General features: G+C 43.6%; 1 protein-coding gene across 1 annotated transcript in view; it reads right to left on the bottom strand.

The window, feature by feature from the left end:
• Positions 1 to 26,117, bottom strand: part of T265_03406 (hypothetical protein) — a gene marked incomplete at both ends in the record, with an annotated part of 39,987 nt that extends 13,870 nt beyond the window's left edge. The window contains 4 exons of the mRNA XM_009167875.1: positions 105 to 149; positions 5,910 to 5,955; positions 12,427 to 12,886; positions 25,866 to 26,117. Coding sequence (XP_009166139.1) covers positions 105 to 149; positions 5,910 to 5,955; positions 12,427 to 12,878 — 543 coding nt within the window. The remainder of the gene's footprint in view (positions 1 to 104; positions 150 to 5,909; positions 5,956 to 12,426; positions 12,887 to 25,865) is intronic.
• Positions 26,118 to 27,433: the final 1,316 nt, after the last annotated feature.

The following is a 27,433-nucleotide window of genomic DNA, read 5'->3' on the forward strand; positions in this document are numbered from 1 at the left end:
GTAGAGACCAGCGATGAGTGCTATGGTTTGTCAAATTCCATAGCATGTACTGTGCAAAATAAAACATCGACGTTTTGCCTTGAAACAGATCTTGATAAACTTACCTGGCGCTTGAGTTCCTTGGCAAATGCAGATCGTCCTGTGTGGTGCTGCAATCAAAATAAGAAAAGTCTTGAGTTCGTGAAAAACACTCGGGTCTAAAACTATTAAAATGCTTGCCAAGTCCACCAACGGTCACAACACCGGTGATGAGGCTGTTACAAGCAATAGAGAAACACCCAGATTCCTGGAAATTTATTTGGGAAGAGACTGAGATGTCCCACAATGCTCTTGAATATAAACCTCCATTAAGTTGAGTCTTACGTCTACGTAAAAAAAACCGCAACGAGGTGGATAGTTGTCTAGTTTCATTAGTGGGCCAATGTATCAAACATCCCCAGAACTGTCTAGTCAATTGGATCAATTTTTCAGTGCCACGTAGAACAGCTCACCAGGTTCACTCTATGTAGCCCTTTTTTCTTGCAATCGTCTATGGGCCAACTTCCAATAATCCGTTCACTTTCAGTCAGCTTAAAGTAGTACTCAGAAATCCTAAAAATAGGGAGCCAACTATCCCAAACTATTGTTCCCGAAATAAAGGTGAATTTAGATACCGGCAACTAGCATTCACATAAATGTGTTATGTAGAATTTGTGGGATATGCTTCTACGAACCTGGCATCTTGCTTTTATTTTAAAATCGATCGAGGTTTAGTAGAGCCGATGTGACCTACGTTTCTGCCGATCAGCCCAGTCAATAGAGTCACGTGTCGTCGCACCAAGCCACAAGACTTCATTCTTACAGCCTGAGCACATGTCACTCAACATAAGCGACGTCAAGTAAAACGCAGTCATCCACACTGTCTAGTACGCGAGTTACGTTTCGATGAGCTTACGGGCTGAGATCAACTAGTGAAGCAGAGACTCCATTTTTAGCACTTCCTCTAGGTACCTCTGATATTATTAATGAATATTCGCCATCTTGAGTTACAAAGATGGTTTCTTACCTTATCTTGGCCTTAAACCGATGAATGCGATAAGAACTTGTGCAGTTACAACAGTTGATTCGGAGAGATTATAGTCCCATTCTAGAATTTCCCGAAGTTTCTGTAGTCAAAGGGACATAATGTCTTGCTAGAATATATCCAAATCGATCTTTAGTAAACCGGTTAATTGGAGTGCACGGATGCGTACAAAGTGCAGTCCACCTCTTTGTGAATACGGTTGACCGGACACCCACTTAGACTCTTAGTTGAATGATGTATGTTTCCAAATCGCAAGCTCTTCCACGCTCATTCGTTACTCTGTTGATAGACCAAGTTCTACCCGCGCCCAAAGTGGACAGGTGTCAGGTACAAGGAGAGGTCCAGTAGATGGAGGTTCAGTCGTGCACCGCGGTTCCCCGTTATTGTGCCACTCCCTTTGTCCCTTTGGTCCCTCTGTCTAAAATCAAATTACACTCCAAAATCCGGTACATTTGCTCAAGCATCGGCCACTACAGGCATCGGTATATGATTACTTGACGACCACGGGTCATCTGAGCGTTTGTTGTCCTCCCCTTTCATTAGAATGCAGGTAATCCGAGGTTTATTGGGCCACAACGATCAACTGGAAAAGTACCTCATTGAGAGCTCAAAAAGAAAAGCGATATAATTTGCGGATTATCCTGGACTGGCATGAGGTTTATAATCATCCATTTTATCCGTTATCCATCGGTCTGCATTCACGTAGCTATTTGCTCCCTATCGTGTGAAAACCACAAAAATCTGTCCCTCAATTAATAACAGTTTGCTAGTGATCAGCCAAAATGGAGCGGACGTATCTGTGTTGTCCACAATTTCTGACCTCTCTAAGTCGTAAAGCAGTGTACCAAAACTTAACTACAAAAGCAATATCACAAAGTAAAACAAAAAACCCACTGCAGACACGAAGAAATAGTATGGGTTAATTTAAGCGACTTTTGACAGACCATCTTTAGCTAATGTCAAATGGCGCCAGTTACTTTTTACTGTTTAGTTGTCAGTCTCATCCGTCGATCCCCCCGTGTTCAGTGTAACAACCGACTAACCTGCCCCCCATGGGTCACCTGGAGCCACCAATCTGTACGTCGATCCGTGATCTGCCCCCCTTCTCCAGTTGTCAATAAGCGTACCTGTGTTCTACGAAGAAACCATGGTCAATGCGAGTACTACATTTCATCTTTTTATCGTTTTGAACTCCGTCTCAGTAATATAGTGGTCAGTGATAGCCAAAAATGTGTTATTTTCTAATTCACTAAATCCGGTAACTCAGACATCGGGCAACTCAAGGATCTCAAGACATCTTGTAGTAATTGGCATACGGCTTGTAGTCAATAAGGGAAATGGACCTGACGGAGATGAAACCTCCAACTCAGGTTTGTCGAAGAGCCCCTTGCTTTCAACTTACCTGTACGATGTACATAGGGTTGGACCTGTTATGTATATAAACGCTTCATAACTAACTCGAGTCATTTGGCATCCTTAAAGGCCAGAATAGTGTTATGCATATACAGGAACGTCCTCCACGTCAACGTGTTGTCCTGAAGCCTTTTAATCTTCACGCCAACTGTGTGCGGGACCTAAGATCCACGTACAAGTTATGCGCAAGTCTGATAATGAGCGACTGAATTCCATTACCACCGCATAACTTTATTCTCTAGTCTCGTATAATGCCACGTAATATCATTGTTATATTTTTACGGAGATGCCACAATATAGGCGGACTCCCAGACAGCACGTGACAACCTTTCGGTTGATCCGACCTATGATCGATTAACGCTAAAACGATAGTAGAATCGATCTACCAGACAGGCTAAGCTTGCTGATGTTTTCATGGGCACGTGAGCATACGGGAGTGTATGAGTGGACGCGAATATATGCGCAACTATAACAAAAACTGATCACAGTGAAAAAAGGCTTATCAAAAAATAAGCTGATAGTAGGTCAATTGCACGACACTAAATGATGCATCTTGGAGTAACTTCACATCCTCGAGCGGCTCTCTACCGAGGACTTTGACACCTGTTTCATACAAATTCCTGGTACATTGTGGTCCTTCAATTATTCATTCAAAGAAGGGCGTTTCACGCAACTCTGTGAATAAACCCAAATAAGCCAGCAAACAAAAGAATTCTGTTCCCTCGTTCACAATTTTATACCGATATTTGATGATCCCACGTTTGACTACTTGTACTTACCAAGTAGACGAAAAATGGTGCACAATGTACTGCGACTGAGATGAAACACTAAGCTTGAATTTCAAAGCCAACGTCAGATGATTGAAAAGACTCCTATCCACCGCTGATCGGATGACTACGCTGAAAGTCAAGTTAACAACAAAACCTTCTACGACATACTTCTGGTGACGTACTGCTGACGTGCTAGGATTTTGACACGCGTCAAGTACTATATATCTTTGGACAAAAAATTTCAAGCGACTTTTCTTGGTCTAACACTACTCACAAAATCGATCACTGGTTTCGATTATCTTTAAACTTATCAGGGAAATATGATCGATAATTTTTATCAAGCAAGTTTCTAACTTGGGGGCAAAATGGTACTTAGGTTATGATGAAAATAGTTCGCTTTCAGATTAGCCTGGCACCTACGCCTGACTCAGATGAAGCCTACTTGTAGGTATTTCAGTTGCATTTCAGTTAAGTCTCACGTTAACACTGCCGAAATGAGTTAGTTTTATATCAGGAGGCTTTGATTTGTTCGGCAAGCCTGGCAAATTTGCTCGCATGCATTTCCCCACTGACCGTTTGGAACTCATTAGAGCACCGTTTGTGGTGGACGGTGATGTCCTCATGAATGGTGACGGCAATGGTTTGCTAACAAGTTGACAAATTAAACAACCACCTTATCTACAATCAATCAGTGCACACGCGCTGCCAATATCTCTATTTTTCCAAATGAATCTTTCCACCCAAGCTATAAGCTTGGGGCATTCGTTGTGGAAAATATCGAGAACAGCTTCACGCAGAATTTAATGTCGCACTTCGGGAGCTTTCTTCCCTATCTTTCCGTGGTTCGCGAAATAAAATGCAAGAACTAAGTGAACGTAATGAGAAAATCGAAGATGCCATCCAGACATTTTTACCCAGTATTCTGTTCGTAACTAGAAGCCAACTCTTCGAATTTCACAAGATATAAGGTAATCTTTTGAACGAGTTTCGTGTGCACTGGATCCGTGGTCAGATTTCGGAGCGCGTTCATGTTTCTGGTGGTTGTTTAACAATTCAACGCTTCTGTACTATCTAAATACACAGTTTTGCAATTGGAAAAGAAACAGGGTGTTTCCAAACTGTCAAGATGTTGCTCTGACAGCGGCTGACGGCACAACAGTAATTTCACCACACCCGCTGTTCACAGAACTTGGGCTTTCGCCACAGCAACACTCAAAATCACAGACTTCTCAGAAGTGTGAGTGCAGTCACTGGACAGACAGTGAGCGACTGCAGTGTCACCCACAGCATTGCTTGCCCAGGTACAGGACTCAGCTACAAGCTGTGAGTTGCAGCAAATCGAGGCGAACCAGATCTGGTTGAACAGGTCCCGTTTATTAGTGAATTTATGTGGAATTTGTGTTTTTACCAAATAGAGTATTGGGTATTTTCGTTCCATAATGGGAGTTAACCTTCAAAGTAGATAAATATATTTGTAATTTTTACAAGACTTTGGAATGTTTTATTCGGGGGGTAATTAAATGTGTTTTGGTGTCCCAATATGAGACGCGTTTCAATCAGGACTGACAGCAGTCAATCGTATTGGTATTCATTACTTCCGAGGAATTCGGGAGCCCAGAAAATCACATTTGATAAGTTGACAGCATTTTGTGTGCATCGTAACCACTTCAGAATAAAACTACCATGATTTAGGTTTGCACCCAGTTGCACACTCTCGGGAAATTTCGCTTCTGAAATAAACTCTTTGGTCTAAGATTATTGTACGGCCACTCTCGAGGAATATTTTAACCTCATCATAACTGGCTTTTGAAGCGCTTCCTCTCGGCGAATTACAGACATCCACTCAGGGGAGAAGAATGCAGAACATCCTCATTGAAGAGATCCCTTTAGCCACCAGTATCAGCTGAATTAAATTAACAGGTTCAGAAAAAATCCACACTTTTTCATCGCACGCTTCATGAGGACCCATTGTCAGATTTCGTCTCGAACTTTTATATACCACTTGTAACTAGGGGCTCTAAAAAACGTGCGAAAAATTCCCCCCATTCTATGGAGCATTGAATCGGTTGAACAAATGGAACGATGAGTTGTGTATACATTTCACACATGTTTCAAAAGCCACACTGGTGTCGGATGGCGTAAGCGAATTCCTTACGGTGTAGCAGGTACCTCAGTCGTGGAACACATTCAGCACCGTCATCTGCGTTGACGCGGCTATAACCCACGCATGCCGAAACATTGTGCGTCAAGACGAACAATGGTTTCCTTTTCACCTTTGTAATGAAGAAAACTGTGAGATAGACACATGGCACATGGGTGTGAAAGATGGAACGACGAGTTTAGGTGTTGCTAATATCTCACGATCCCTCAGCTCCTAGCTAGGGGTATTGCAAGAAATGGTGGCTAAACGATGTCACTGGCTTTTGTGCTGCCAGTTTCTTTTTATAGGACGTCTTGATGGGCCGTTGTTGTCTCGGATGACGTTGTTGCATTGAAAATTTATGCACAACCAATTACGATGGTGGAGAGATCAAGCGTACGATTCATCACCATTTAGAGCAATGCAGCTGCAATCACGAGGCGTCAGGCCCCATCCCATAGACTTTTGTCAAAACCGTGTGAGTATCTAATAAACTACCATGGCAATGGCACATTGAACTCACCATTGAGTAATTCTGAAAGTTAGCCTCCAAGTCCGGAGATATTGCGCTGTGGAGACAAAAACGGAAGTTGGTAATGAACAATTCTTCGAGTGAGCAAGTTTGCTTTCAGCCAAATACGCAAAACAGCTAAAATCCATTTTGATGAAAACAGATGTGAATCTTGATTTGAAGGCAAAAAGTGTAAACCTCTGCACAAAGAATGTCCGCGAGTGTTCCGCCCAAGAATTTGAACAGCAAGTCTCATGTATTTTCCCCCTGCGCCAGGCCCAAAAGTCAAGTACTGATTGTTTCAGTTATTCCGACTGGTCCGCAGCAGTGGATATGATGATGACGATGATGATGATGATGATGATGATGACGAAGGGTGGCAGTGGTGTGGAATACCACTTGAATGTACTGAGAAAGTCCTACAAACTTACTGAAAACCCCTTTATGTTAAATGAACACAATTTAGGTTTTAAATAATAAAACAAATCACAGAAAGCCAAATAAAAAACGATCCATAAACTGGTAGCCAACCTGAAATACCGTGGTTGAGTGGTTACTAAAAACAGATTCAGCATTCTTTTTTCAGGACTTGTCATCAACCGGGGGTTCTTAAATTCACTGAAACGTGGAGGATCTTGTGGATGGTACCGAGTACACAATCCCATCCATAGTTTAGCTCATGTTTAATCTGCTTTATTTTCTAGATTCGTTGTCCATCTTTCAGGTTCGAACGTGTGCGGTAGTTTATCCTGCGTACACTCTTTGATCACGACTAACATCCTTGTTGATATTCTGGTGGGACACCACGTGAAGTGGGCACTATTTAGCTAATTATTCGTTTTCTTTCTGGTATCGTAGACAGCCTAACTTGTTCTTTCGGATGTTCACCTACAGCCTCCTAAACTTATGGGAATCCGACAAAATTAGCGTATACGTTACCACTTGGTGATCAGGAGCTGAGCCACACAATTAAGCAAACAACTTTTCATCATAGAATGAAGCTTCGAGGGGATCAATAAAACCCGCCCACACGCATAAAGAATATACACAGAGTAGCGGTCTTTTGTGCGTGTCACATGTGGGGACTCACACGTATATCTGAAGAAGACGTTCAACGAAAAAAGTGGGTGGTGTATGAAGGAAAGATTGAAATTGCAACAAAGCCAGTCTATGCTCGGCAGTCAACAATTGCTGCACGTTCGTCTCATCCCGACTTGAAACCGTAAGTAGTGTGCATCTGACCCGAATAACTGAGATGATTCTACTCCTTTTACCCCGGGCTAGTAGTTCAGCCACGAGCGATTGACCAACAATCCGGGTAAATCTTGCTAAGAGGGGTTTTAGAGCCATTCAGCTCTCAGTCATTCGATAATGTTGTCTTCACGGGTGGAGGAAGGAGCATACAACACGTGAACACTTGATGTGAGTTTCATGTCTGAAGGACCAATGGCGCTATCTCTTGTTTAATTTCGAGTGAATCGCATTGCTGACAGCAGCCGAGGTTTGACGGGTCCGAAATTGTTTGGAATTTCTTGAGACGTGCACTGCTGACTTTTCTCTTCAAGGACGACGTTCGGTCTGCTAGAATAAACTGACATGATTCAGTGGTAAACATCTGATCGGCATGTAGTTCACAGGTTCTGTACAATTTGGGTTTAAGTAGGACGTAATTCTGACGGAAATTCAGGGACTGTGCCTTCCTGATGGGCTTCAAGAAAGGCGAAAGCGGTCGTGAAGGATTTTCAGTAACCTTATGGGTAGGCTGCCTTCAGCCAAAGATCCATACTGTTCAGAAACCACTGACTCATAAATTGCACAGTCTCAAATACGTGTTTCCCAGTTGAATGTCAGTCCATGAACTGAGAAGGATTCCTGGTTGTTGAATGGAAATGTGGAATCGGACAAACACTCTTTGTGGTGTTAGCTTGATCATTTTCGATTGGGTTGCTCTCCACTGAAATTCCTCCCCTTTATGTTCATAACTTGCGTGCTGCCAACTATGCTTTACACATTATGTTACAGTGCAGTTCTAGTGGCGTTCTGCAACTACCGGGAGGTGAATTGAAGCGTTTGTCGGATCACAATACACGAATGCTCTTTGTGTGAAGTGTCAGCTTCTTGACTTTTTCGGAATGACGATCTTAATGCACAAGTGTTTGGCAGAGTGAGCTGAGTCTCCTACTTTCTCGGATCAAAAAACAAATTAGGTTCGATGATGTGGTTGCAAATTTGTTTGGCAAACCGATGATTTCATTCGCTCCTATTTGTCTGGAATTCGATTTTTCACAGCCAACTCTCCAGCTGGCTTCCTTCCTACCGCGACAAATATCAGACGGTCGGTCGGTTGGTCGGTACATCACCCCTGGGCCGAAGAAACCGAATACAGGTGGCAGAGAGTTCTGAGAATTAATCATCATACCATCCAAGCTTGTGCATAAGATGATCCACATCTCCACCAGACTGGCCACATAAGCGCGTTGTGTAGGTTGGCTCCATCTCATAAAACTTACAGAATTCCTAAGTTGTTAAATGTTCGCATTTCTGCACAGTCAAATCACCATCACTGTCAGTAGTTGTAGCTGCCATATTTTCGTTCACCGATCGTTTAGGGAGGTGAGGTAGATGGATGCGCGTCAAATCACATCACGGTCAGTAGTTGTAGCTGCCATATTTTCGTTCACCGATCGTTTAGGGAGGTGAGGTAGATGGATGCGCATTGAAGGCGGGAGCTGATAATGATCATCATCATTATCAAAGACAGCAACATCATTGTTGGCACTGATGCTTCACTGCCGTACAGGAACTGATAAAGTCGTGTATAAATAAAACACTGTCAGTGGACTTTCAAGTGGGGAAATAGGGAAGGGAGCTACGCATTAAAGACAAGAGCGTGGATACATGAGCGTCACCGAGGGAGCGACTAGTCAATGTCTGACAGTGTCCCCAGCCATCGATGTGATATGTCTCGGGGTCCCTATCCAGGAGGACGGGAACGGCTAGCGCAGTTGAGTTTGTCAGTAATGGCTTTCATACCAAGTTATTGTTAGATCACCAGATGAAAGGAAGAAGGCTTTGCTGCGGAGTTCGGCACGCCGGCTGACCGCCAGGAGGCTATGAGACGGTTCAAGACGGCCAGGATGGTACCTGGATCTTGCCCGATCGTGTTCTTCGCCGGCCTGCAGCAGTCGTTGAGTCGCGCTTTGCCGGGGCTGGACAGAGTGTCGCGCCACCAGTTGCTGTCGGACCAGTTCGTCGAAGGTGTGCAGCCGGCGCTTGGTGCCCAATTGCAGTTGGCGCGAGCGACTGGCCAGTTGGGTGTGGAAGAGCTGGTGCGCCTGGCCCGGGAACTGCCCGAGGAACCACTGGCCACGTTGCAGTCGCAGAAGAAAAGGGATGGTTCACCAATGGAGGAACTGCAGACCAGAGTGGACCAACTCGCAGAACAGCCTGCAGCTGTGAAGAAGGAATCATGGAGGCACGCTTGAACCAGCCGGTGCTACGTGTGTGGCAAGCCTGGTCACTGGAGGAATCAGTGTCCCTGTACCCCATCACTTATACATGGTTGTGCGAAAAGAACCCTTCAAGGAAATCGAGCACGTGGCATAGCCAGCGTGACCTGTGCAGTGTGATTAGTTCATCTATCGTGGGTGAGTTAGTTCTTCCGAATGCCATTCAACGTACTTCAGCATTGCTGATCCGGTGTTCCCACCAGACTCGGGCAATGCTCCGAAGACATGGATGGTCAAGTACTGAAAACCCGGCAACGGTCGGGTTTCTTATCCGTATAGTAGGTTGGATAGCATCGCAGCATTGTAAGCTCGACCCTTGGCGGCTAAGCTGGTGTCATGCCTACGCCTCAGGTGAAGTAGGTTCATGAAAGCTCCTCTGGCCTTTCCAGTCCGGATGGAAATATCATCCTTCGCCAGACCACCGGGACTGATACGGCTTCCCGGGTAAACAGATTTGTTTACTACCTCAATCAGTTCACCCGCAAGCACGAAACAATGGTTCGAGGACAGTGTTGCCCGGATCAGCTTGAACAAGAAGAGGTATTTTTTGAAGATGACAGACGGCTACCCAGAGCACTTCAGCAAGGTTCATCTTAGAGTTCGAACACAAGCACGCCCAGTTAATCCAGCCAATTGCGATACCTACCAATGCCCTCGATTGGAAGAAAGTGCATAAGCACTGACAAAAGACGTAAGCTGATGTCTGCTTCCAAGTCTGTTTGTACTGCTGCCCAGCCATATCGTGTACCGATCCCTGAAGGATTTGTCTTGAAAAAACCTGAGCTAGCCTACGAGTTCCTCTGCAGTGTCAAATATCCTACTTCCGCTGGACATATTTCAAAGTATGTAATCCAGATTGTGTCAGGAAAATGTTGAATCAGAGGTCAAGTAACAGTCATGCAATATTTGTAGCCAGACCATTAAAATAATCCTGTAAACTCATTTCGAATCTTGTCGCGTAATGCAAACGCCACAAACGAATCGCTGAGTGCACAAAAGCAGTTGCTCCTGTTTTCATTTCATAATACTCTTATTTTTATGTCCGTGATTCAGGAGAGCGAAAGGAGTTTCAGAGTTCTAATCACGTTGGTATAACTGGATAACTTTTTTCACGGTGTCCTAGTGTTCCAACATGACAACTTACAACGGAGCAGAATCAATGTGGTCTCCTTGTTACAAGGAATCTACCGTGGAAGCTGACTTAGTCGCGTCTGGAAAAAGGTAACCGGTGGTCAAAGTGGAGTTACTATAGTAGGATAAGCACTTCGTTGAAGCGTGGGACCCGTGAAACAGTGCAGTCCGAAAGAAGTCAGTAGCTCACTTAGGTCAGATAATCCCCACGATAAGCGATGAGTTCTCTTTGTGGGACAGAACCAATCGGAATGCCTCAGAATTTACCCTACAATTGACCTCCGGTCCCAGATGCACAAAACGGTTCACGTTGCCTGAAAGAAAGAATTCGGTGAAACTCTATTCCCACGGACAACTGCGGTGTCTTGCGCCATGCCTTCAAAACATTGTCGCAATTCACGAGACTTACACGCTCAATCCAATGATCATATGTGAAGGTGCACCACACATAGGTTTTCACGACAACTTCATTGCAGAGTCGATAAGAAATTTTGTGGTATGCGATTCAATAACAGAGTACTAATTAGTTCATTTTGCAAAGTACATATCATGATGCGATAAAGCCTCAAAACCGGAGTTACTCAAGTACGAGAATAAGGATATGATTTTCAAAAAATGAATGCCAGAAGAGAAAACGCTCAGCACAAATGTGCATGGAGCAAGCTTTGATGATTTAAACCTATTCGTTCTTATCATTACAGTGCTTGTGTCAAGTATAATATGGCTTAATTCAAGCTTAATACCAAGTCAGCATATCTGAGTACCTAGCGTCCAACATTGTACAGTCCGTACCCCCAAGTCGTCGCCAGTCGTCAATCTGAAAATGTTTTTGTTTCTTGGCCCCAATCCACTTTTTGTTTATTTTTTAGGGACAAAAGTTTCAAGAAGGAAGTTCAGATATTTGCGAGGCAATTGTCATAAATAAACATCAGTATTGAAGAGACCGCCGAAAATTGTCTGTCAGGATCACCCTTAAGGTTTTTTTCTGTCAAGCGCTGTGTGTCGATTTGGTGACACCCCGACCGACTCACCCCAGCCGTCAGCAGACAGTCTTGTCCCATATACACCACTGTTTGCAAAATTGTTGTGACTGGACGATTCTGATTTTGCCGAGTTTCGACTCTTTATCGCATACGCAAATCCTCTGTGGTGCGCCATTGCTATCCACTCCAGCAGTTAACAGTTTGGAATTCAGAGGCGCAGTAAAATGAGCAACACATAACGGACCGCAGGATATTGTTGACTAAAATCCGAGAATTCTTGTCATTTCACGGCGTAATTATAGGCAAAATGGGTTGTACAACTGCCTTCTTACATTCTATCAGGACAACACCTCATCTTACTGCTAGATGAAGCAAACAAGCAATCAAAAACACACTTAAGTCGTTGTGCAAACTGCAGTTTCTTTTATGAGAATAAGTACGCTCTCATAAAGGGAACTACACACAAGGTTGCTGAAAAATATTAGACGGCCCACGACGGCTTTCGCCTTTGTTGGGGCCCATCAGGTAGGTGTAGTCCCCGAGTTTCCATCAACCTTATGTTCATCTGAAGAATATCGTAAACGAGAGATTCGGTTGAGTATCTCGTAAAAATCAAATCGATTTGCAAATGAGTGTACTACTCGAATTCAGTCCAATCTGGGTTCAACTAAAACTAAAGGTTGACGGAAACTCGGGGACTGCACCTACCTGATGAGTTTCAACAGGAGAAAAATCCGTAGTGGGCTATCCACGAGTTTTTAGCAACCTTGTGAGTAATTTCCTTCATGAAAATATACTGCGGTATCTGGAATATCGTTGCCAATGAAAAAAGAAACGGCCTGTGTGCAGCACATTCAGTTGAAAACAGATCCAGTTTAGTCGCTCGTTAAAATCAAAGTGGCTTACTTTTGTTGTAGTATGGTAGAAATGATTGTTCGAATTTCCGCTTTGCATTGTTCCGCTTCCTGTTCAGGTAGGCTATCCACACTGTCCACAGATTCTTGACTTTCTAACGGAGCTTGCTCTGCATACATGGGTTTGTCACCTTCATCGCCATATTCGCTAGCGGAACTCTCTTCATCTCCCTCATTTTCTTGCACTCGAGATGTTTTCTTTCTTTTTGTGCGTCCACCGGATTGATCACCGGGTAATTTTATCCCACTGAATTTTGTTGTCAAATCGTTGAGCAAACCATTCTTTTTGTTTTGGACAGTGTCTAGAAATCGTGTAGTGCCGGACAAAAATCCACTCACGCCAGAACCGAGTGTCCCGCTGTTTGGATCATCCGGTGGAATAGCGGATGTATCCTGAGCCTGCTCACTGTTCAGGACATTCTTGAAGAAACCGCGGACATTCATTGAAGGACCTGAAATGTGGGCAAATTGAATTAGTGATTAGATAACCTACATAACTGAAGGCTACTGAACTGGGTAAACCATTGACGTTTAGGTAGATTTTTAAACAGTTGTATTTCCAATCGGGGAAAGAGAGACAAATGCTTGTTCATAGCTTACTGTTCAGCCGCCCCCTTTATCCATCACACATAAGTTTGAGAAGAAACCAAAGAACGAACGAGTGCATTAAAGCATCGGAAATTAGCCAACTGTTGGAAAAACTTTCTTCAAAGAAATGAATCCACGATTGATTACTATTATCAGTACACACCTCCAGTTTGTCCCTGACGGTTGATAATACAGCAGTAACTTTGAGGTCCTTCTCTCCGTAAGGAATTTTCTCCTTGGAAAAGGCAGGATAAATGTCATCAGGGGCTAGCGCACGTCTGAACTCGGCCAAGTCTTTCGTACGCAGCTCGATGGGGAGATCTGTAGATGGCTAGAAAAACACAGCATCGTTCCCCTAATCAGTGGTGCAACCTCAGCTCTGGCAGTTCTGCACCTTGCGCTTATCCACCTCCAGGTTGGTCAACGTAAGAACCAGTGTCTGCGTCATATGCCAGAACAGGCCTCTGCTGCTTGCGGTTGCAATGCGAGGAAGCGTACTTTCTATCGAGTTCCAAACTTATCTCCTAATCAAGAAGCATTGATATTGGAAACAGGAACGCACAAGTCGTTCACCTGAGCTCCTTGGACTGAGATAGGACAACAGACAGCGGCTCTTGCAGCTATATGCTGATTATCAACTGTTTCTGGTAAGCACGGGTTTTTAACATGAACGCTCGCATCGATTAACTCGGTGGCCACTAACTCCAATTCACCCATTGCCCCAAATGAATCACGTGCCTAGTAGCGACTACCGGAGCGTTACACTCCAAGACTGCCGTTCTTTTTGAGGCACAAAACTTGATTTCTATCACGCGGAACTGCGAGCATCCCGACAATTCGGTTTTATATAGACCCTCACAAGTCGGCAAGAGGTGTGCAAATGCACCATATTTGAAGAATTACCATAGACCCAGGGTATCACTCTGAGCTAGACCAAATGCTCTCTTCAATAAACCAACGCTGTACTGGTTGCGAGCACGTAGATTAAGCATAGTGAAATGTGAATGGAGTCACCCTAGCTGCATTTGGCTCTGTCTGTCGGACTTCTGCAATACGGTTCAATGACAGTTAGATATCGTCGAGTTTGCTTATCCTGATCGATGCCGGGAAATCCATACCAGGCGCATGCAAATCCCTCAGATGCCAAATGGGGAAGATCATCAGCTTTGGTGGACATTGGAAAGTCACGACAGAATTTTGCAACGGAGAGTGCAGCGATTAGTAAAAATGGCTTGAAAAAACGCAGATTGGGAAGATGAACCGAACACCTTGTAGTTCCGTTTAGTTTGATTCCTGCAACATAGCTCTTGGAAACAGCGTTTACAAGCAAATGGGATTTAAACCTTGATTAATGTTTAAAAGAAAATAAGGTATAAATTATCTCTACTGGAGCATGAGAAGGCACTGGGACGAGATGATTTATATCAAAGAAGACGGCAAAGCCCTCGTTTCCCCATCTAAAAAAGCTTAATGTTGTAACTTGGCGCTAGCTGAAAGTGTCTGCAGAAGAGGCTTCACTGACAATTATTCTTGTTTTCGTAAAGTGTAATCGAACTTCGTGTGAAAACTCTGGTATCGAAAGGCCTTCTGCTTCGATTCTTCAAAGCTAAACTGAAAACAGGCATAGGTGAATCCGTGAAAACTCAGGTAAATTGTGCCCTGCAACGGCATGCCCCAATAGTTACACTACTGTTGTAGAACTGGACTGACTAAAACCCCTGCGGTCTGAAGAAGTAGAAGACCAGTTTGTCTACCTGTGTAGCTCTGTCATTTCCGGCAGCCTAACCAGAGACGAAATTTTCATCCGGATTGGGAAGGCTAGAGAAGCTTTTGCAATTCTGCATTGCCTGTGGCATAGACGTGACATGGGGTCATGTGCCAAGGATCAATTCTACAGTGATGGGGTGCGCTACACGCTGTAATATGGATGAGAATCCTTGTCGCCGTGCGCTGAGGACTTTTCAACGCTTTCAGTGTCTGACCATCTCTACCTTTGGAGAATTGCCTGAATAATTCACACGACGAATAGGCCCTGCGCCCGAAACGTTTTCCTTGAGAAACCAGTAAACGAGTGACCAGGTTACAAGTCTTCCATGAATGAAGGATGAGCGGTGATATATTCTGTTTAATCAAGCTAACCACACTACTGGGCAGCTGCTGGTGGCCGAAAGCTTAAGAGGTCAAACTACTAGCCTGTAGGTTGCGCGCCTGGAACTTCTTCTAAGTGGCAGCTGCTGTGGCCGAAAGCTTAAGAGGCCAAACTACTAGCTTGTAGGTCGCGCGCCTGGAACTTCTTGTAAGTTTGTGGGACGCGCAGCGCTGATGATTTCCACTGAGGATCGAACAAGTGTACAGTGCTTCCCAGCTTTTCGCAAAAGACCGACTCCATTTCCAGGAAAATGCATTCCAGTGTGAAGCGAACAGTATGGATATGCTGGGAAGTAGAGCGGGCATGCTTCAAGTCACCTAGCCAAAAAGACATCGAAAATATGTTGAACATTAGAGTACTGGTACTCCGACATTGAATAAAAAGTGCATTCGGGTGGCACAATGGTAAAACGCATGGTACTCCTGTCTGGGACGAGTACTTGAAGCTTGTGATTGATCGGTCTTACTAGCATCAAGATACACAACAGCGGAAACGACACACGCCCTCGGCCAACCTGCCAACCTGTGGTAATGTTTTGTTTCAAAACCTGTGTGGGATTGCCAATCCGGAGCAGACTCACAGACAAAGCCATGGGTGGCACGAAGAGTCTAAGGTCCTTGGGAAAGTTTCAAGAGCAGTTGCATGTTTATTCCACCTTTCTTAAATCAGTGCTATTTGGCAGTTTCCCAATTCCTGACTAGCCTTCCTGCAGCCCATGGATAGAAGAGAAGCGTTTGTCACTCTCAGACAACGCTAAAATACGCCTGGTTTACAATATAAACCTAGGTCATTCATAAGGATTCTTTCACCCGGAGTTTAAAAGGAGACACTAATAGTCAACCAGCTCAACTTCGTGCGAGCCTAACTACCGGTATTCTGAGCACTTTGAATAAATGTAACTCAACTCATCCGCTTAAATATTGTACAACATTTGAAGCTTTATTCTGGGTTATTTTGGTTGGAATAATAAAAACAGAGCGGTTTCCTCATAAAAAATCAAATATGAAATAGGTATGTTGAGCTTGCCTCAGATCATGCATGTCACATTTTATACCGGCTGAAAATAAATCATCGCCTAAACTCCACCAGATTTTAACAACTGCACGCATTTGCATACCACTGGGTTTTTTGGGGATACACCCCTAAATCCCAGCTGACTAAATTAGCCGCGATATTCTTCCTCAAATGAATGTGTCGTACAGAGGCTGTCTCATGTTTCAGTTGGTACGATATTTCAGGCATCGCAAAAGTTTCATGTAATAAGGTTGCTGAAATCACTTCGATATCCCACGGGCAGTTTTGCTGTGTCGAAGAGGTTGCAACAAACTCGCGAGTGGTTTTTTGATGAAAATACAACAAATTCATTCGACATAGTGGAAGGAGAAATGAACTTCGCTGCGTTGTTTTTTAGGAAACAACAACTAAACAGTTACAGAATATTGAACAGGAAATAAAGCTCTCTTGCTTTTAAAGCATATTGTTTTTAAAAACGGAAAATCCGTCTTCTTCTTGAACGCGTCCTCCTAAACTTTCCAGGATGCTCCTTGACTATCACGCAATTGTAGACGAATGCCTCAAAGCAGACTGACTAATTCCGTGATAAGCCCTACCTTCCATCAGATCAAGACGGAGTTACGAGAAACCACATACTACTCGCATGCCTTGTCAGTCAGGTTCACCGCTACAATGGCATGCTAACAACCTGCGAGCTTCAGTATACTTCATGAGACCGATGAAAACTCTAAATAGCTCCCCAGTGGCTGGACCATTCTTCGGGCTTCATCCCAAAATTTCATTAAACCTCATTACTCACTTATACACCAGTTTGTACATAAGGTTCTATGTTGACGGGAAACTCAACTTAAATTCACTTGAAACACCCTTTTGTGATATAAGGCAACGAGCTATCAGAAGCCACACATCATGGGATTTTCCACCTGTCAGTGAACTGTACTCACAGCATACGAAGACAGTGCGCTTAGCATCACAATGAAACTCATAAAAACAGTGCAGAAAAGCCGATCGTTCTTAAGGAAGTATCAAGGGAGATCAAAACTGTGGGGCAGAAACACTCTCTGTGTAAAGATTCGCCTGAAGGTTTGAGTAAGATTGCTCGGTTGGAATTCGCTAAACTAACTTTGCAAAGCACGAGTTACTTTGGACTGAAAGTTATTTTTCCGCCATCTAGTCACCCACATCAAGTCGTGCGAGGCAAGTCAACAGATTTAAGTTACCAAAGCAATTGCCATTGCTCCTTGTCACCGGAATTCTTGTGTTCCGATCATTCCTGCGTGCAGTCTATCGAAATCCGCTTTATCTGATTAGAGACGGTGCTTTATTTTGGCATTCCAAATGTTTTGGTCCTAGCAACGCAGCAGCTCATGTCCCTTATATCCGGTTGATCAAGCGACCTGATTTGTGTGTGCCTCGCGAAGGCAGTTTTTTCACGAGCTTTAAATCTGCTTTCTCCGTGTTAACTTGATGTTGGCGGGCAATAGGAGGTACGTGGACCATGGTTATGTGTCTTTTCACTTTTTGCTAGACGAGACGGAATTGTCCAAGCTACGTACAGCGCAAGCTTTGTGATGTTTTCCAGACAGAATGTGGACTTGGAGATATTTTTTAAGCACTTCCGGTTGGGTGTGGTTGAGAAAGAAAACGGCCTAATGACAGTTGGGTTTATCAAGCAGGGTCCGAAATATCTCGTTTTCCACATCCGACCACTAAATACACTTGTCCGATAAGTTGCATCCTTTCACAGAGGAGGTTTGCGGAAGGAACTTGATAGTGATTATGTTGAAAGCAATATGCTCAAATTGATTGATTCTCTCACCTTGTCGAATGTGTCAGACTGTACATATTGTGTGCGTGGGCCTCAGGTCTCAAACCAACCATATTTGACATTTTTGGGTGTGGTCGAGAAAGCCAATTACGACGACTGTCAGATATTCAATCTTAGGATTGTGCCGGTCGAGGTAATTCTGAAGAGAAGGATGTTTATGTCATGCAGTGCACTACTTTGTTTGATGTTCTCCTGTCAATAAGGTTTTCGCGCAGTGCCATCAAAACTCTGCGCTACACCTACTCGGGTCTACCAGAATAGCCTTTACGAGAAAGCTTCTCCAACTTACAACATTTTGTTAGGTGGGTTTCTTTCGTAGGCCACTGAACTCACACGTACTTACAGGATACATACATGGGTTAAATGCTTTCATTCTGATCAATATGGCGTCCCCCTCTAGAAGGACCACTCCCCACTTAAGGCCGCTTCACACCAGTCTCATAAAATAAGCTTCAGGATTGACACCTGCTGAGAAACCCCGAGAGGTAATTTTCCCTTCCGATAAGTACCGGGATTCAAACTTCGTGATCCTAGCCTTTCTGCATTAAGGCACATGTTTAGCAATAATAATGGAGTTTTACTAAATTTTGGGTGCCGTCAGTGGTGGTAGACAACACAGAGGTCTTTGAAAAGGGGTTGCTGGTTTTATTGTATGTGTAGTAACCTGAGGCAAAAGGACCTGCTATCGTTTTCCGCTGATGCCTCCGACTTCGGTTGATAGCTTGCCAATTTAGTTGTTTCCTTTCAGTCTGTCTTGTTTCAGCTAACGGACTAGCTACATAGCAAACCCTAGCCTTCGTGATGAATAGACTATATGAACCAGATGGATCATGTCCAAGCATGATACGCGCTTCCAGAACAACCCCAAGGGCTTGATATTGGCCAGAATCTTCCAGATGTTTGCAAATGCACTTTTCTGCAGAGCAGGCCATTCAACCTCAACACCTAGCTACATCCAGCTACAGACGAGGGGTGCCACGTACCTTATGGGAAGATAACAGGCTGTCTTGAGACAGTTAGGATTATTCATCTAATTGATACCCCTCCAGAAAAGTCGATGAATTTTCTCATCAATTCGTCAGTCTATTTTATTTCAGAATTCTGTTGCGAGTTGTACCTACGCGATCACCCGACTATGACCATCATCATGGCAAATACGTTGGCTAAGATGCTATGCGTATTGGGTTGCTGGGGTAGCTTCTAGCTCATTATACCGGCACACAGAGACCACTGACAACGAAGACATAGCCCTCAATTGAAACAGTCATATCTGCTGCTTAGCAAGGACATGCACTTCTTTTTTTTACTTTTGGCTTGAGAAAGGGAGCCAGTGAAAGGCAGTTTTGCAGTGCGATCCCTTCCGGATGAGTAGCTGAACGTAATTCAACACAATTTAGTAAAATTACGGTTAAAAAACACAGAAGCTAAGGAAACCAATAAAAACTCAGAGGACACTATTAAGGGAAGTCTGCTGAGTCCAGACTCTCTCAACTTTCCCACCAGACTGAGCATCTGGGAGGTGTTAAAACAGCCCATACTGATCCCTCCCTCCTGTCTAAGACCAGTCCAAGGCAATCAGGTTGCTCAGGAGATGGCTAACGGTTGGCTCGTGAAACGCCCGAACAGCAGATCTGGTTCTGCAGCTTTATGCCTACAGACAACTCTGTTATTTGCATATACGCACTGCTGTCGCGAAGTTTATACTCTACATGACCATGGCAGCGATTAGAACTCATCCGCACAATAATAGTGGAGCAGAATTTGTGAGCTACTGAAGAGACTTATTTATACACAACCCAAAGTGCACTGTCTGTTGACCTGGCCGGCAACCCTTACCTCTGTTACCAAGGCCATTGAGACTTTTGACAATATCAACAATCTGGTGAGGGGACTGCGACCTAAGAATGGAGACAAAGGTCTACATCTACAAGACGACGGTAGTATCTGTCCCCTCGCACTACATTAAAAACTGATCATTTACCGGCACAGCCTGAGATAATTGAACGGTTTTCACTGACAGTGTCAAATTTACCGCCTGCACAGAATGAGTCTCAGACTCGGAATTTCTACAAGAGGTATGATGTGGGCGAGCTCACGCCACCATTTGTTTGACTGGGTTAAGCTTGCCGGATGGTAACAGAATTCTGGAGCAGCTTTATATGTACGGCTGGACACGAAGAGACGGAGCCTTGATAGACAAAAATTTCGATATTTGAATAGAGCGGTCGAAAATCTAAAAGTTACTTCCGTGGAGCTGGCGAAGTGGAAAGCGGAAGCACAAAACAAAGCTGGATTAACGGAAACGATAACAGTTGAAGTTCCTCAAGTTGTTGATCACCAGCTCCAAGTCAGACAGTAGAGAGCGTGTAGGACGAAAAGATATCATTGGCGGTGTTGGATCTTGAAAGCAAACAAGCTGGATTCGCATTGACTCCGATCCTGTTTGTACTGGCTGCATTGAATTGATCAGCCCCATGCTGGCACATTAATCTGTAGGCGAGATGTGGGCGGACAAAGTGAATTTACAAAATCCACATTGGCTTCCTCGGTTTAGCGGATACCTGAGCTTGTGTTGGTGCTAAGAGTATCCGTGGCCATCGGCGTAGGATCAAAATCCTCAGAATGCCCTAGTACACCGAGTGATTCACTGTGCCAAGCCCGCGGTGGTGCTAGAAGTGACTTTTAATAGTTATTATTGTAAGCGGAGGCACTCAAAGTTCGGCTGATAAATAATGCGCCCTCTGGTCTATATGAGGCTCATACCTTTGGTTTCGGCTGTTAGTCTGTGCTCATTCGTGTCAGCAAATATTAGCCCTATCGCCCTGAATATTCTCGAGCTCTAAGCCGTCAACGGTGGCAGACATGAGTTTCCTCATCCACCGTTTTATTGATCAAGCAGAGGATGTTTAAAACCAGCTAGCCCGTTTGTGTGAGTAAAGTGTGGCCCGCGGATAATGGAGACCACCGGATACATCAGTTCTTATTTGCAAAAATAATGAGAAGTGCACGATTTCTCGGGTACCTACATACATGGACCTACGTAAAAGTTCATGTACAATCAGATGAGCAATCAGGCCCTAGTTTTGTGACCCAAAGTAATCATAAACTAGACGACTACTATAAGGCGATATTCTCACCAGAATGAATTCGATGTACGAATTTTTGAGAGGCATTGCTATTGATTTTTTCTGTCAATGATCGATACTGACCTTCAAGGTTATAGTCTCTTTGGGGTGGAATAAATTGACTTGCTACCAAAGCCTGGGCGGTTTTAGCCCAAGTGAGTGTCTGTGTAAATAAAAGGTTGCTATCTGGGGCACAGATGTATCTGGTGCTTTTGATATAACACTGTTTCATTGAAAAATCTACAGTGTCTGCACAAATCGATGCTGGGACGTAAAAAATTCTAAGTTTACTATGAACCTTCATTGAACATATATCACCACGTATATTCTAACAGCTATAGACTTTGGCCAGTTGTGTCGGTTTGAAATTACGTCGAGGTGTAAAAGAGGGGTAGACGCACAGTCCCTTTATTTCGGATCAATGGAAATGTAACTAGGACCGTTTATTTGCCAATCATATGGACCGGACTAGATCATTAATTTCTTAACAACATATACACTAAGTACAAAACTCACAGTTGGATTTCTACGATCTATTCATCAAAATCCGGTTCACGGAAGAAGCCATAATACATTTCCAGCAATTCTATTGTGAAAACATGTGGAAGACCTCTCTTAGTCGATACGTTTCGTATTTTTCCGTGATTTCCTATCTGTCGAGATACCAACTAGTCCAGATAGAATTCTATTAGATCTTGCGGGAATTTTAATGTTGCTGAGAATTCAGAAATGATCAAACTGGTAAATGGTTTCTTAACTTTTTGGAACTGCTTGGGCTGGTCATTTTTGTCCTATGGGCCGCTTTCTCGATGCACCCCCAATCATACACGAGGTAATATTCGGTACATGTATTCACGATCGATTCAGCATACAACACATGGCATCAGTTATTGAAAAATGTCAGGACGGAAAATATAGTTGCAGAAAGATCATCTACTGACCGTGCTAAGAGTGTTCCAGTCTCGATCGAGGTTTGAGAACCTGCAATTATTCACCTGCTGTCACATTACTCTTCATGAGAGAACGTGTTTTACCATTTACTATTAAATTCGGTTGATAACTAACTCAATTCAGATCATGCCATGAAACTTCAATTTGGTACAACGCGCAATTTTTACCATATATCCCACGTGTTCGTCACGTGTTACTGGAATGCAAGACATGTTTGCTTCTGTCATTTAAAGGTGTGACAACCAGCGGAAGAATTACCGTGATATCGTACCACCGTAGTTCCACCTTAGCTGACAAAATGTCTACCTTCAGTTAGTGTTTAAGAGACACTCAGCCAAAACTTACCGGAACTCTCATTCGTAACCTTGTTCGATTCCAAAGTTCACCTGGTGTTTTGATTGAAAGGGTGTTAAACATATCGAAGTACGTTTCAGCACTACTCATGAGGCCGATTGCATCCAAAGAATATGGGTTTTCACAACTTTCATCGTTCTTGAGATACGTCAGGCTTGCCTAGCCTCCGAACTTTTTTCAAGCTTATCTTATATGTATACTGCAAGGTTTTTGTATTCTGCGGTAAAAACCCCCTTGCAAACTTACCTGATGTTCATGGGTACTTAGCTGGACTTCATCTGAATCTATTCCAGAATTCGATCTTTACCCGAGGAACAACGTTGAAGAAAGTTAACGAACTCTGTCTACCGAATGAACCCAAGAAGAACGAAACAGTTAGTCAGCTGTCCAGATTTTTCGCTGATCTTTTGGGTAGCACTAAATGAGAATCTCTTTTAATAACTTCTAGTGGTACAACATCAACGTGCTGTTGACCTTCTGATTGATGACTTTTGCGGGCGTATTTGATGTGTTCTTACCCGGAGGACACGTTATAGTACTATTTATGCTGGTTTTTACTCATTCTTGTTTACTCAATGAACAGTAGGTCACTTACTAGGCTTATGCTGTTTCACTAGTAAATTTCTTCACTCATTAAGGTGGGCGAGTTGGTGGTATAAATAAGTGACCAGACCACGTATGGCCCTACACAAACCAGCACCAGTATCGATCACTCACTAAGGGCATGTGATCGCATCATGACTCCCACCAGTATGTATTATCAGCTAGTTTTATTTGTCAGTTCCAAATTTTCTGCGCTTATGTTGTGCTGTGAGTGAAGTGGTACCGATTTAAACGGATACTGACTATATCGAGATCCTATTTAAAGGTTACTGAAGTTCACTCGACCATTGATCGTACAACTGGAGGCTCGCAACCTCCAATCAGCTTACTATGCGCAATAGAGGAAGGGAGTTATTGATCCATTACGAAAGTGTAATACTATCTGTTCATCTTCGTGCACTGCAAACCGAACTGGCATCTCGGGAATATAACAACGATGGGCTTCTAAGTTAACTCCTGAGGTGTCTTGCAGTAATAAAACTTTTTAAAACTCCGTCTCTCCATTCTGACAAGTATTCTGGACACTGTTGCAACCATTGTTCAACAACTGCATGCTTACACACGTATCCAGCTTCAATACTTCGCTGCTGTAATAAGAGCTCCTCAGGCGATAAAGTGTATCACGGACGGATAGTTTACTGTTTCAAACTTTCACCATAATTTTAAACCACCCATGCACTCCCAGTCTGTCACCAAGTTCGGTTCTCATGTCAAACTCATTGAGAAATCTTGTCTAGGTTGTCGAGTTCGAGGGTAGCTCCCTTGATTGATTGCTGCCACTTATTCAAAACCACTTCAGAGTATTCTTCCAAAGTTACTGGGGGGTAATCCAAGTTGCCCTATTCACAGCTGTCGTAAACTTTTCAGATAAATTGCCCGTGAATAACGATCTCCTTACATACTACTCATTAATGACGCTTTAGTGTAGCACTCTTCTGATTTCCCAAAAAATGGGGCCACTTTGTCGGAGAACCAGTGTCGTTTAGAATGAACACTGAAATGAAAAATTCCGGCCTTTACGTGTTCAGACTGCTGTTAAGAAGTAGCGTGTAAAAAGCAAACTGTACAGTTAAACTAAATCGTCGATAAGCCTGGTTGATAGCTTGTCCTTGGCGCCAGCAGTCCGACCTGATACAATGACTGTATTTACACAAATGAGTTGGGGTTTAGGTCAACAACATAGGAGAACAAAGGAGGCTTCGGGTATGCATGTTTGTCGGTGAGGTCAGCGGGATAACTGGAGGACAAAACAACCAGGATAAGTTAGATTCCACTTCATTCCGATTGTCCCTCTGTATGCGAAATCAAGCAGGACAGCGAAACGAGCACGTTTGTTGCTAATTGGACCATTGGAGCCTGTTAGATTGAGTGACGCAATGACTAACTCCCTTTATCGACTTGGTTGCGCTGCAGTATGGAAATCAAGCCTATTGTTTTCACTGACACTCTTCGTCTGTTTTTCTGGAATTCTTTTGAAGATGCTTGGCGGGGAATTCATCCGATATCATTTTATTCCCAGCAGCGCTGTGAATCCTTATTGAAGCATTCTTTCAGAAGTGGGTAAAGTAGTACCCCACAAAAAAAACTACCAACGTGGGACATGCATTGGGTAATACATCTGAGCAGATGGTTCACGTTTCACCTGAAGACACTAGGCCAGAGGTCATCCAAACGCGGGCGCTCAACCAGCCGCCATTTCTCCTAAGAACTATATAATATGTGGCTAAGAGTGACTTTTTGTCGCTTCCAATCGTGCTATGCCGAGCGGCCGAACGCCCGAGTTGGTTAGATTGACCATGACCTGGGAAGTTTGAGGTTGCGGCTAACCCTGTTTAAGTTTTGTATTTTAGTATCACCCTGTTGTTATACCTGGTTTATTGGGTTGAAATATTTCAACACAAATCGATAAATGCCCATAATATGAAATTCCTGTCAGAATGGAGGAATTATTTATCCATTTTCTACTTTTCCCAGCAGATCATCGCGAGCCGCATGCAGAATTATCGATCAGTTTTGTTCGAATTGACAGAGGAAGCTAGCCCCGCTGTTTCCAAAGCCTCAAGCTGTCGAATGTGAGAGGATGACTCATCACTTCCCATGACATAAGCTGTAAGCATGTCCTAAATTTTTCCAATGTGATATTTCCCATGTCTGCGCTTAAATAAACTGGTGTTGGGGTAGGATATTGGCGACACGGAATCATTTTCATGGAAAAGAACTGCGTCAAACTCTCACTATGTGAAACTCAGTGTGTCCTTGCGCTGAGGTTAAGCGGGTGAACAAGTAAATGCGGGTAGGATATTGGCGACACGGAATAATTTTCATGGAAAAGAACTACGTCAAACTCTCACTATGTGAAGCTCAGTGTGTCCTTGTGCTGAGGTTAAGCGGGTGAACAAGTAAATGGGGCCTTACCGTAAACTTAATGCAAATGACCAGTTTTTCAGGTCTTTGAGAAAACAAAGCAGACGAACTTGTCCTAATCTCTTACGGAACATGTCACCAAGAATGTTTTTTCCTACTTGTAAAGAAATTCATCAGTAACAGCAACATCAGTGAAGATTGAAGACCAGCGTTTCGATTTGTAATCAGATCGAGTACACTTCAAAAGATAGTGAGAATGATCAGTGCTTTCCCCATATCACTCCTTCATTTTCACCCTAAGGTAATACAGACTACTGGATACGCTAGGTTTGTGTACATGAATCCGGAAAGTTTCTAACAAAAGTTGTAGACACTGGGGGTGAAATTCAGCGAACCAATTTGATGTGGTTACGGTCAGAGTGATTTTGAATAAAAATGAACTACAGGTGGCTTACGCTTAAGATCTCCAGGTCCAATGAAGAAAACAGAAGTATTTTAAAGTCCAAGGGGGATCTGATTATAAAATCCTCAAACGCGGTTGCGTCTTTCTCTCATTCACGCTGGATTCGAGGTCCACTCTCAGGCGTTGACAACAGTAACTACTCCGGACTGTTTTTAGGGCACGTGGTACGAGTGTCCCAAACCAGTCTGCCTAACCAGGAGAATGAGAACGGTGAAGCGTTTGAGCAGTAAGTCGAATGACCAACCGATGGCTCCGGATACAGACCTGACTAAATAACTGGCAGCGTGGCTGTTGGACGCGGGTAGAGAAACAGGGACAGGCGAGCAGACACGAGATCGTTGGCCAGACAGTCCAAACTCGTCCGTACAAAATTTGGGACAGGTTGAGATTGGGAGAGACAGGGCCGGAGAGCGAAACACGAGATGGGCGCGGAATATACTTATTCCACTACGCACATTAGAACATATCGATTTTCAGTTTGAATCAATTTGAGCTGATACTATTCGATCTTGATGGCATAATGCGACGAATGATCGGTGCTTATGGAAGTGCCACGGTTCAGATAGACAAGTAATCAACCAGGTACGTTAGAATTATAATCTCTGAGTATGGTACATTTGTTGATAGACCTCAATTCTGGGCAATATATTTGGATTCCCCATTTTTATGGAATAGAAGAGTAATAATAATTCGCTTATCTACATCTGGTGGATAATGAGTTTCAACTGGGATGAACTGAAAAACCATTTCTGCAGAGTCAACCGTTGCAATGCATTTAGCTTGTGAGTGGAACGTAATTCTACCAACTCTGCCCACTTTGTGTGTTCGACTCGTCGGAGCATGTTGACCCTTGATGCCGCATTGCACAACCCCCATACACTCAGGAGCTCTCGATAATTGAAAACTCTCTAATTTTTGTGTTGTTTAGGAGATAATGGGCCGCGGTACAATTCCAGAATGCCGCTAATAGATCCGAATTGGAGTTGGGATGATTACACAAAAGTTTAACTGAGTAAACCTTATTGAGTTCGCCTCTCGTATTGGTTCCCTACGACCGCACGGTGTTTCCTATCGTACATTAAGCAACTTTAGGTACCATATCCGAAAGCGAATGTCAAAACGTTACTAGACATTGACAGAAAGACTTTAGAACTACCCGTGTACATTGGAAAAATGCAAGGTATTTGAAAACACTGAGTCTTTCCATCACAAGTTCTTGTTTTCAAGTACTGGATCGAATGGCTACAGCGTTACCAGGCCCTGAAACTGGGTCAGTTGTTGACCTTGCCCATGACAAACACGCATGTTCCATGAGCAAGCTACCCAGAAGAAAACAGTGATGAACTATAATTCTGATCACTTGTGCACAGCCTGCTTTTCGCAAGTACGTGTTGGTTTTGTCAATTCACGGAAATTTGACCGTACTTTTGAAGCCAATATTGTGACCCACCTATCAAGAAACCAGTATTCATAATGTTAGGTTCTTGTTATGCTCTTGTTTTTTTTGGCAATGTTAGCTCTTTGTAGTTTGTAGTTATGTGAGCTGGAATCAAACAGTAG

Source organism: Opisthorchis viverrini (genome assembly GCF_000715545.1).
Source record: "Opisthorchis viverrini unplaced genomic scaffold opera_v5_48, whole genome shotgun sequence".
In the NCBI taxonomy this organism is placed as follows: domain Eukaryota; kingdom Metazoa; phylum Platyhelminthes; class Trematoda; order Opisthorchiida; family Opisthorchiidae; genus Opisthorchis; species Opisthorchis viverrini.